Raw genomic sequence first — 12,361 nt, 5'->3', positions numbered from 1 at the left:
GAGACAGGGTCTCCTTGTAGTCCCAGCTGACCTGAACTCACTATGTAGACCAGGCTGGCCTTGAACTCACAAAGATCCTCTGCCTCTGCCTCCCAAGTGCTGGGACTACAGGCGTGTGCCACCAAGCCCGGCCTACTCTGAATTTTTAAACACAAGAATGTGTGCTTACATTACTCTAAAAATTGGTTATCTAATTAAAATAGAAAGTAATCAAGATGCTAAATTCAATGGGTCTTAAATGGGGACTGATTATAGCTACTCTATATAACTCATTTGTTCCCCACTCCACTGAGCTAGAGTATCTCAGCTTCTCTAAATTAAATAAAAACCAAGCCTTGGCCATTTTAAGGTTTTCAGGACCAACAGCGATGTCAAAACATGAAACTCCAGGACAGAAAACAAAAGTCACATGAAGAGGCAGAGTCACAGAGTAGAGTCTGCCCAAATGCATGTTCTGTAAGCTCATTCACTCCTCTGGACTTGGGCTGGGCTTCTGGTATTTTCCCGGCAAAGTTCTAAAAGCTTTGTCATGCAAACTAGTTAGGAAAAATGGGCCGGAAGTGGTGAGCCAGCACCAATTATGATCTAAGAAAACAGGGAAGGGGAAGTCCACCGAGGGGCTGAAACAGGGCTTAGCCTCACATCTGAGAACAGTTTACTCCAGACAGCTGCTGCTCTGCTGCCACCAGGCAACACTAACACCTCCAGCCCAGTGCTGAGCTACCTCAGGAAGTGAAGCCCTCCTTGCTACCAGTGCTGACACAGCCCTGGCCTCCTTGACCAAAGGTGAAGGGGACCTGAGCTCAACCTGTCCAACCCCAAAGCAAGCCCCCTGTCTACTGGGCTTCTGTATGACTGCCAAGCATGCCGTAAGTACTGATGTCATGGAAACTGCTGGGCAAATCCACTTGCCATTCTCAGTTTTTCCAGTACAGGTACGTAAGGACCTGCTAGTTTGTAGGCCATTAACACTGCAGGCCCAACATGAAAATACACATATCTCATTAGATTGTCCTAATATCCTCAGGAATTAGCAGCTAATTTTGATTCTCATTTTACCATTGAGGAAAGAGTTCAAGTTTCTGTTGGCCTAAAATCACCAGGACTTGTGGGTCTCTTGGCTTCCTGTTTATGTCACTTTGCATTTTGAGTGACAGGGCACCTGCTGCTCTATTTGCATTGGGAGCGGTCACACAGGCAAGTTCAGACATCTGCTGCGTAGGCAGGACTCCACCTCAGTCATCTTCCACTTGTTAGACGGCAGTCTTACAGTTTCCAAATTTTCGGTTTTGACTGCACACATATGGTATGCCTGTTCAAAGAGGCATATTTTGGGAACTTTATGGACAAATGTTCTACTAAGTGTATTTCTATGAGCTGTGACGTGCAGAGAGTCATCAAAGGATGGGTGTGAATAAGGAAGAATTCATACATAATAACCCAATAAAATTTTAAACCTATAGCAAGACAATTTTCTTCAAAGGCTGATAGGCAAGGCCAAATAGGATTATAACCTTTTTGCTTAGGAGTTTTGTTTTCATTCCTCTAATTTAACACAATTTGAAACAAATGAAAATAGAGCATTTCTGTTTGAGATACAAATACTCTAAGCCATACAGCAAGTGAAAACCAATAAATAATTAGAAACATCCAGAAAGTCAGGGGCAGTCTCCAGCTGGCAGACACAGAAAGCATTATGGGAACCACCCTGTGAGAAGACTTTCCACTTGAAAATAAACCAAGTTTGAACTTACATATTCCTGGGTGAAGTCTATGAGGTTCTGCAAATCAATGTCATCCCGGTATGCTCTGATGTTGTTGTTAATAAAGAAATACAGCTGGTCTTTGATCCAGTCTTTGAAAACAAACGCCAACACCCCAGCAGTGAGCTCCAGGAAGAAAATAATTCCCAGGAACACAGAAAACTAAGACAAAAGATACATACAACAGGGAACATTACAAGGCTGTTTTGATCCCATGGAGTTAGTGGCGCCTCTCTGAAAATGTCTGTAATTACATTCAGGTGTTACACATCTCTAAAGCAGATAGACTTCTGTTTCTTTTGATTTGTTAATGGACTATTACACTTAAAGAAAAGGCCTTTAAAATTTAAAAATTACTTCATAATCATATTTTAGAGTCTCTGGTGTTCCATTTGATAATTAACCAACAAAGCCCAAATCAAACATGAGTGATGGGAATTTTTCTTTAGAGCCATATTAAGGCCTAATGAATTGCTCGGATTGATGTACTGCCGGATATATGGACAATGTCTGTCTGACCTGTAGGGAGCTTTTCTTTCTCATTTGAAAGGTAGATTATCCCAATATTTTACAGTCACCTGTCATTTACTACTGTGGCCTAGATTCGGCATGCAATATATACAGTTTATGGATTCAGACACCATTTTAATTCCCTTCTGCACCTGCTATACAGTGTGAAGTAAGAGATCTGTTCATCTTGGATGAAGAGGTCAAAGAGGAAGGGGGGGTGGGGGAGGATGACTGTGACATGAAAATAATTTCTAATTATGTAAACAAAACCATGGGTTAAGGGCTTTCTCAGGAACACTAGCTACCCTCACCTCCCTCTGGGAAGCACTAAGCTCAGGAAACAGGTTAAATAACATCAAAATGCACCCAAGGGGAGACTTCTGGGTAAGGCAGATGAAGCGTTTAAAGTTAGGCTGAGGTCCTGGGGAAATTTCCCTTCCACCTAGAAGCCTCTGAGAGTCTCCGCTTAGTCACACTGACTGCAGGTTCTGCCCACAGGCCCTTCCACTGCCCCCTACTCCTGCATCCTTGTCCTTCCACACTGTTCTGTGAAATCTGGCTCTGAAGGACCAAACTCTTCTGGTGACAATGGCCCAGGGTGACACTGAAGCCACACTTGCTGAGCAGAACAGGAAGTGGCTGATGCACAGCTGGGGTTTCTATACCCAGCAAGCAGCCAGCCAAGAGAGAATGTACCAGGACAGAGGTATCCCAGAGACAAGACAAGATGCTTATTTTTAAAAAAGGAGCCAGGTGTGATGGCACATACCTTTAATTCCAGTACCGTAGAGGCTGAGGTTAGAAGAGCTGAGGGCAAGGCCAGCCTGGGCTACAGAGCCTGACCCTATCTCAACAAATGATCAAAAAACAAAGGTTTTTTTTTTTAAAAAAAAAAAAGTTTATTCATTCAGCAAATGTCTACACAATGGTCAGGCCCTGTGGCAATGTGGACTGTGTGGGATGAGCAAGAGCAGAATCCTGCTCAAAGTCCCTCTTCAAGTCATTTGGGGGAGCAGACAGGCGGTTGAGGACAGTGGGGTGTGGCCACTCACTTCAAGGGATGAGGGGACAAGTGCCTCTTTGTGGGGAGGCAAGAGAGGAAGGGCTAAAAGGACAAAAACCAGTGTCTGGCAAAGTCTAGGATCCCAGGCATAGGTCCCACTTCTAGGCCTCCAGCTCAGCCCTCCAAGTCCCCACTGAGCTTATCTGTCCTCAGTGAGCTCACTGGAAATAAAACTTGAAGTTCTTGGGACTAGAGAGATGGTTCAGCAGCTAAACACATCGGCTGCTCTTGCAGAGGACTTGGGTTTAATTCCTACCACCCATATGGCAGCTAACAACCATCCCTAACTCCAGTTCCAAGGGATCTATGTCCTCTTCTGACCTGTGTGGGCATTTCAGGCACAGGTGCCCTTGCATGCAGGCAATACACTTATACACATGAAAATAAAAAAATAAAACATTTTTTTAAAAACCTTGAAGTTCTGGAACTGGAGAGATGGCTCAGTGGTTAAGAACACTATTCTTGCAGAAGATGTGGGTTCGAATCCCAGTACCCACATGGCAGCTAACAACTGTCCATAACACCAGTCCCAGGGGATCCGACGGCCTCTTCTGTCCTCTGCAGGCACTGCACGACACAGGTGCACTTACCTACATGCAGGCATAACACTCATACACATAAAATAAAAATAATAAAATATTTTTTTTAAAAACCTTGAAGTCCTTATCATCAATGGTACTAATAATTTCAAATTAAGCTTTCCTTAGGAAAAAAACAGTATTTTTTTTCCCTGACTTCCTCCCAGTATAAAACAATTCCCTTCTGTTTACTGGGTACTACCACAAACATGTAAAAATGGCAGTTCTCACACCACACAAAAGTCATAAATTTGTAACTGGCATGCATGTGCATCATGTGAAACAGCATCAAGTATTGAGTCCAAATGCAATTCATATCACATATCTGGAAGAGAGCTACATGATCTGTGACCCAGCTCTGTGAGCTCCCCAATTTCCATGGGTGTCAAAAGTGACTCGAGGCTTCATTTGAAGGTACTGGTCAGTCACAAAGCTCCACTTCTATTGCACAGGATCTCAGCTCCTGGGTTTTCCCAACAATTCTCCTAGTCTTAGGGGAAGAGATCTTTGAGGCTGTTTGGAGGCATGGATTTTGTATTTATCTCGTAGCTCCTGCCCAACGAAAGTTCTAGGCCAGGTTTATTGTTAGTACTAAATAGAGAGTGGCCAATTAAATTATTTCTCAAGCTAAGAACATGATTCCTGTTAAATATGAGACTTCATAAGGGGATTTAGAATTAATGAATCCATGTTCAAATAAACTATATTAAAGGGACCCCACATTTTGGATACAAGGAGGCTTCGAATGATAAACAGTGGGGCAGATAATAGACTGGGGCAAGGTCAGCACTTAGAGATGCCTCATACCAAGATTGGCAGGCTGGCACTCATGATCAGGGACAAAGACCCCCGGAGGCTCTAGAGGTCTTTGACTCAGTGAAGAAGGGAATGTCCATGCTTGCATGTGCATGACTCCGTGTGTGTGTGTGTGTGTGTGTGTGTGTGTGTGTAGAAAAGGAAGAATCTGGAAGATAATGCAGACAAAGCCTTAGGGAACTAGCTAATCCCACTACAGTCATATATATGGAAAAAAGAACTAATTCCCCATGAAATTGTATCTAAGACCAAGAAACTGCCCCCCATCTTCCCTGTAAGCAAGAGTCAAGTGGTATGATTCAAGGTAACCCAGCCTTCAAGAATGAGGAGCAGAACTGCCCAAATTTGAAATGGGCTACCCTGGATGGGGGAGGGGGCATAGTGAGTCTCTTCTCCTTAGGGATGCTCCAGAAAAGATGTCAGAGGGCTGTAATACAGCAGACATGCTGGTACACAGTGTGTGGCTGTTGGGACTAGTTCAGGGATAGGCTCTGGTTTTAAGTGAAAATGACCCTAGAGAATGTCGTAGGCTTGGGGATGGTTCTGATAAGAGGGGATGGTGTACAAAGCTATTCTCTGGAATTCCGCATCCTCCCTCATTACAAGAAAGTGGGTCCTTTTGATCCTTTCTCTGTTCATGGAGAGGGAGGAGTGAATGCTTCTTCTACAGAAACCACTAGAATGCCAACTCTATAGATAATGAATCGAAATGCAATTTATACCAAGTATTTGGCAGAAACATACATGCCAAGGCCCTGTGAGCTAATGCCCCACTTTCTGAAGGTATAGAAAGCAAGTTGAGGGCATCAGGCAACCAGGAAGCTCCACTTCTGTTTCACAGCAGAACTGGTCACATTTTCCATTCTTTAAGATACAAATATGTAACACATATCATTTGTTCTTCTTTGGAAGGAATCTCCAAGGGAAGGCTTCACTTTTCATTCTCTACTTTGCCTTTAACACTTGCATACCTCCTGCTGAAGTCCTCCTCTGTAAATACTCCAGATAAGAGTAATCACACCAAGTACTCTGTAAAGTATCTTCAAAGCATACTGGTCATACAATGGAAATGTAAAAAAAATTTATTTGTTTGAGTGTTTTGCCTGCATATATGTCAGTGCATCACATTTGTACACTTGGAGAGATCAGAAGAGGGCACTGCATCCCCTGCAACTGGAGTTACAGACTGTTGTTAGCTGCCATGTGGGTACTGGAAATGGAACTCAAGACCTCTGCAAGGTCAGCCAATGTTCTTAACCACTGAGTCATCATCTCTCCAATCTCATGGGGAGAGGAAGGGAACAGGGAAAGGAGAAGGGAACTGATTTCTTTGTAATATCTAACTGATTTCTTTGTAAGTGTTTATATTTTTGGTAAAATGATAAATAGCAAAACAAAAATGAAATACCAGCAAAGAACTTTTATCTTGTACTGTATGTCCATGTTTATTCAAACTAGATAATCTAGATAGGCCATGGCAGCTGAGCTAATGCCTGGTTTCTCTAGATCATTACCTGCAAGGCTTTCTACTTAAAATGCTCATAACAGAAACATGCACACATACTCACATGTACGTGTATGCACCACACACACACACACACACACACACACACACACACACCCTACACACCTTACACACCCCTACATACCTTATTTCTAAAGCACCTTTAGGGATTGGAGTCAAGTTTGTTGCATATATGCACAAGACCTCCATGGATGGCAAGGGCTAGGTGGTATTTACATTGTTAAGGAGGCATGTCTGGGTCAGGGCACAAGGGGCAGGATCTAGCTAACTCTCTTAAATGAATACCATCCTGGGCCATATTTTCATTCAGGCCTTTGGTACAGCTTAACATCTTGCCTGTCACTAAGGCGTCATCCTCATGGAAAGGAAGAGTTTGGATCTCAAACTGAGATCGGAAAATACTTACAAACTTGAGAAGGAAAGTGTTTTCCCGCAGCGCTCCAATGCACCCAGCAAACCCCAGAATGAACATCACTCCTCCCACCACGAGGAAGAGCCAGACTGGGTCAAAGCCACCAAGGTCAGTGATGGAAGAGATGTTGGAGAGGACGCCCTGGGAATGGAAGAGAACACACAAGGCATCAGGGTATGAGGCTAGTCTGCCAGCAGTTAAGGGTTAGTGCATTTGTCTTTGCCCCACCAAAGAAAACCTTCAGTGGTCTCCGATTATTGGATGACTAGTATTCAAGAGACACTACAAGGGAAACAGAAGAGGTGTGAGAAGAAAAGGGAAGGAAAGGGGAAGAAGTGGGGAGACAGGGAAAAGGGAACGGGGGGGGAGGAGAGAAGGGAAAGAGAAGTGAGGGAAAGGGAAGGGGAGGGATGAAGAAGGGAGAAGGGGAGGGGAGGGATGAAGGAGGGAGAAGGGGAAGGGGAGGGGAACAAGGAAAGGAGGAGCAAGGGAAGGTAACTGATTTCTTTATAAGATCTAATGTTTTTATATTTTTGATAAAATGAAAAATATCAAAAACAAAATTGAAACACCAACAACAAAACTGTCATCAAACCTTGTATAGGGAAGAGAGAGGTAACATCAAATACGAATGGTTTTGAGTGAAAAATAGGTGTAGGAAAAATGTGGCACCCTGAACAGAAGGAAGAATCATTTAAGCACACCCCCCGCCCCCCGCTTATACCTGTTAAGCAACTGTTCACTTGAAAGCCATTGGCATGCATCCAGAAATATGGTATGGGGAAAAGTAGAGGCTTGAAGTGAACCCAGCAGCCAGGCCTGGTCAGAGCACCCACAAAATCCCTAAGGAAAAGCTGCTCCCCAGGATTCACCCTTGAGTCTCTCGGGCGACCCCCTCAGGATCTGGTCCGAAAGGCCGGCTTCCATGGTCTGTTTTCATGGATGCTCTACGTTAGTTGTTGGAGGTGTTTCCCACACTTCAAGAGTTGTGAGTTTAAAAGATTTTACTTACTCCACTTTCAACTCTCTTGTTCTCCTACCCTGACCATGTAAGGAATCCAAAGTAAGTGTATTTCTCGACAAACAATACCACTTCTTCCTGTTTTGTTTTGTTTTTAAGACAGGGTCTCACTATGTAGCCCTGACTGGCCTGGAACTCACTATGTAGACCAGGCTGGCCTCGATCTCAGGCTGACCTCGACCTGCCTCTGCCTCCTGAGTGCTGGGATGAAAGGTGTGTGCCACCATGCCAGGCTCACAATACCACTTCTTAACTGAACTCCTTTCCTGAAGTGTGAGAACACATCAATACCTATTCGAAATTATGATCTTTTTCTCTAGAATGCAATGTGCATACTCACTATTCATTCATAAGAAAGTCAGTGACAGCTTTTTAGGAACCGAGAGTCTGAAATAACCAGTATCACCAATATTTCATTTTCTTACTAAATTTTTTTTGAACTCCCAAATCAAAATATTGCCAGACAACTGTGCTGTCATTTGCCATAAGGTCTTAATATTGAATGTTTGTTTTTAAAGCAAACCTAGAATAGGGTCGATCCATCTGATTTTTAGATTTGTGGAAAATGTAACTCAGAGCAGTGTGGCGATAATTGAAGGTCACATGATTATTTTCAAAGCAGAGCAGATGCTTATTCAGATCTTATCAAGTGGGGGCTGGCACTTGCCTCCCTGCACTTCCCAGGCAGTGCCAATCAAACCTGAGTTTTAACTTTAAAGCCACTTTAAGATTCAGGAAACATTTGGAGATCAGCATTTTGGGTTTTTCTGTTTGTTTCTTTTTAGGTGTCAACTTAAAGAACAATCCAATATGGATGAGGAAAAGTTAAAGCACTCTAAAATAAAAGATTAAACCTAGTTAAAAGCGGGGGGGGGGCAAGGGTTTAGGTAACGTAGCAAAGAAGGCTGCGTGGTTTCACAGCAGGCCAAATGAAGGCATGTGCACCAAGGCTCGCATGGATGTCACAGCGCCACACTTCATGGAACTGCACAGACCAATGGCTAAGTCCAACTTTGTGCTTCTGAGAGTTCCAAGCTTGGAATGGGGATAGTCACCCTAGGAGAGAAAAGCCTGACAGAAAATACAGACATGTTGAAACAAATTCTCCACTTATACAAACAATGCTGAGAAAAATGCTGCCAGAGAGCAAAGAGAATCCAGGCAATGGAGTCAAAGGCCCAGTGCTGGAAGGAAAGCAGCCAGTCCATGTGCCACAGGTCTGGTGCACAAGGTCTGGACTTGTTCAGCTGGCGGAAGAGCAGGCTTCGCTACACATGATGCAATTTGAAAAGTTAATTATGGGAGAAGCATGCTTTATTTACCTGATATCAGAAAAAGTAGCAGAGGTGCAAGGGACAGAGAAACATGTCGGCTCTGTATTATTATTTTTTTTTTTGCCTTAAAATTTAAAAATATTTTAAGTATTTTTAATTAATAGATAATTACAAATATTATTTTGGGGGTGCAATGTACCATTTCAATACATGGATATAGTGTGGTAATCTAAATGGGGTAATAGATAGGTATCAAGTCTTTTCAACACTTTAAATTTATTAAACATTTCCTCTCTGTGTATGTATGTGTGTGTACCACAGATCAACCTTGGGTGTTGTTCTTCAGGCAACATCCTCTTGTTTTACTTTTTAATTAATTAATTTATTTTTTTGAGACAGGGTCGCTCACTGGGACCTGGGGCTTGCTGACTAGTCTAGCCTGTCTGGCCAGCAAGTCCCATGGATCTAGCTGTCTCTGCATCCCTAGCTCTGAATTATCAGCACAGGCACCACACCCAGCTTTTCACCTGAGTGCTGGGGATTGAACTTGGGTCTTTATACTTGTACAGAAAGCAGTCTACCTACTAGGCTACCTTCCTAGCCTTGGTTTTTAAAAAAATATATTATATTGGGGTACACAGAACAAGTAAATAATTGCAAGTAGACAATGTACTTGGTATCCGCTACTAATGCCTCTCTAACCTCCTTGCCCTCCCCCCTCCCATTAGTCCCCCTTGCTCCCCTAGACAGTTTTGCTTCTGCTTTCATGTCACACATACATGATTTTGTGTCTGTAAAGTCACTAAGCGAAACAAAATGATGTTTGTCATTTTGAGATTGACTTAATTCACCTAATATGAGTACCTCCTATTGCATTCATTTTCTAGCAAATGACATAACTTCATTCTTATGGCTAGAAATAATTCACTGTATAAATGTACCACATTTTCTTTATCCACTCCTCTATTAATGGACACCTAGGTTGGTTCCACAACTTAACTATGGTGAACAGTGCTGCAATAAATACTGATACACAAGTATCTTTGTGTATGTTGATTTGGAGTCTTTTGAGTACATATCCAGAAGCGGTATATAGCTGGGTCATATGGTAGGTCTATTTTCTGACTTTTGAGGAAAAACCACACTGATTTCCATACTGGCTAGACTAGTTACATTCCCAACAGCAGTGCATACGGGTTCCCTTTTGTCCACCCCCTCACCACACTGTCGTTATAATGACTGCCATTCTGATTGGGGTGAGATGGAATCTCAATGTAGTTTTCATGTGCATTTCTCTGATGGCTAGTGATGTTGAACATGTTTTCATATGTTCATTTGGCCATATGTAGTTCATCTTTTGAGGACTTTCCATTAACCCATTTATTGACTGGGGGTTTGTTTTTCTGGTATTTAGTTTTTTGAGTTCTTTGTATATTCTAGATATTAATCCTCTCTCAGATGTAGAGGTAGCAATGATTTTTCTCCCTTCCTGCAGACTGTTTACTTGATCAACCTCTCTTTTGCTGTGTGGAAGCTTTTTAATTTCATGAAATACCATTTGTCAATTGTTAGCGCTATTTTCTGAATTCTATTAAGAAAGTCCTTGCTTATATCAGTATCTTTAAAAAAGATTTATTATTTGTGCCAGGCATGGTGGTGCATGCCTTTAATCCCAACACTCAGGAGGTAGAGGCAGGTGGATCTCTGTGAGTTCAAGGCCAGCCTGGTCTATATAGTAAGTTCTAGGCCAACTGGGGCTACAGGGAGACCCTGTCTCAAAAAGACCAAAATAATAAAAAGATTTATTATTTGTGTGTATGTGCTTATGCACACGTGTGTGTGGAGGGGTGTCCGTGGAAACCAAAAGCAGGTGTTGGGTCCCTTACAAGAAGTTGTGAGCTGACAGACTTGGGTGCTGGGAACTGAATTCTGCTCCTCTGGAAGAGGCAGCAAGTGCTCTTAACTATTGAGCCATTTCTCCAGCCCCTTATGGCAATATTTTGAAAAATTTCCCCTACTTTATCAGTTTTAGAGTTTCAGGTCTTATGTTAAGATCTTTGATCTATTTGGAGTTGAGTTTTGAACACTGCAAAAGATAAGGATGTAGCTTCATTTTATACATGGATATCCAGTTTTCCTAGTACCATGCCTTTATTGAAAAGGCTATCCAATGTATTTATTCTTAGCATCTTTGTCAAAATTCAGGCAGCTGTAACTGTGTGGGTTTATAACTAGGCCCTCTTCTCTGTTCCTTGATCAATGTGCTGTTTCTGTTATTATGGCTCTGTAGTACAACTTGAAATCAGGTACAATGATAGATAGCCCTGTCATATTTTTTTCCTCCTAAGGATTATTTTGGCTATTTGGGGTGTTCTGTGCCTCCATATGAAGTTTAAAATTGGTTTCCTATTTCTGAGAAGAATTCCAATGGAATTTTAATGAGAATTGAACTGAATCTATAGAGTGTGACTGATAGCATGGCGTGTTTTTTTTTTTTTTTTTTTTTTTTTGGTCTTTTTGAGACAGGGTCTCCCTATAGCTCCAGTTGCCTGGAACTCACTCTGTAGACCAGGCTGCCCTCGAACTCACAGAGGATCCACCTGCCTCTGTCTCCCGAGTGCTGGGATTAAAGGCGTGCACCGCCACACCCAGCTAGCATGGCTATTTTAATTCTTCCAATCTTTCACTTCCTTGGTTAGGTTTATTCCAAGTATTTTTTCTTTTTAGAGGCAATTGTGAATAGAACTGTTTCTCTGTTTTCTTTCTCAGCATGCTTGTTATAGGTATACAAGAAGGCTACTGATTTGGGGGTGTTAATTTTGCATCCTGTCACTTTGCTGAAAGCATTTATGAACTATATTAAGAGTTTTCTGGTGGTGGGGCTGGAGAGATGGCTCAGGAGTTAAGAGCACTAGCTGCTCTTGCAGAGGATCTGGGTTTGGTTTGCAGCACCCACATGACAGCTAACAATGTTCATAACTGCAGTTCCAGGGGATTTGATGCCTTCTTCTGGCCTCTGCAGGCAGTGCATTGTACAACACAGGTGTACCTACTTACATGCAGGCAACACATTCATGTACATAAAATAAAAATAAATAAAATATTTAAAAAGAATTTTATGGTGGAGTCTTTAGAGTCTTTTCTGTATAGCATCATATTATCTGCAGATATGTTTGTATCCCTTTTATTTCCTTCTTTTGTCTTATTGCTCTAGCTAAGACTTCAAGTACTATATTTAATTAAAGACTAGGAAAGTGGGGCCTGGGGAGATGGATTAGTGGGCAAAGTGTTTGTTACGCAAGCATGAGGGCTTGAGTTCACAACTCCATCAGTCATATAAAAGCCAAGTGTAGTGGTATGTGACTGTAACTCCAGCACTGAGAGGGTGGGGGATACAAC

General features: G+C 42.4%; 1 protein-coding gene across 6 annotated transcripts in view; it reads right to left on the bottom strand.

Moving 5' to 3' along the window:
- Tspan5 (tetraspanin 5) overlaps nt 1-12,361 on the bottom strand; it is a 182,230-nt gene that overhangs the window by 10,570 nt on the left and 159,299 nt on the right. For all 6 annotated transcript variants that reach the window (XR_001872271.1, XR_003848351.1, XM_008826180.2 and 3 more), the window contains 2 exons: nt 6,662-6,808; nt 1,755-1,925 (listed from right to left, as the gene is read on the bottom strand). Coding sequence is in view for 4 of the 6 variants with exons in the window: in XM_008826180.2 (XP_008824402.1) it covers nt 1,755-1,925; nt 6,662-6,808 (318 nt within the window). In the remaining 2 variants the exon portion in view is untranslated. The remainder of the gene's footprint in view (nt 1-1,754; nt 1,926-6,661; nt 6,809-12,361) is intronic.

This window comes from Nannospalax galili, unplaced genomic scaffold (genome assembly GCF_000622305.1).
Source record: "Nannospalax galili isolate Female #2095 unplaced genomic scaffold, S.galili_v1.0 scaffold189, whole genome shotgun sequence".
Lineage (NCBI taxonomy): Eukaryota > Metazoa > Chordata > Mammalia > Rodentia > Spalacidae > Nannospalax > Nannospalax galili.
This window is presented reverse-complemented; position numbering and strand designations above follow the sequence as displayed.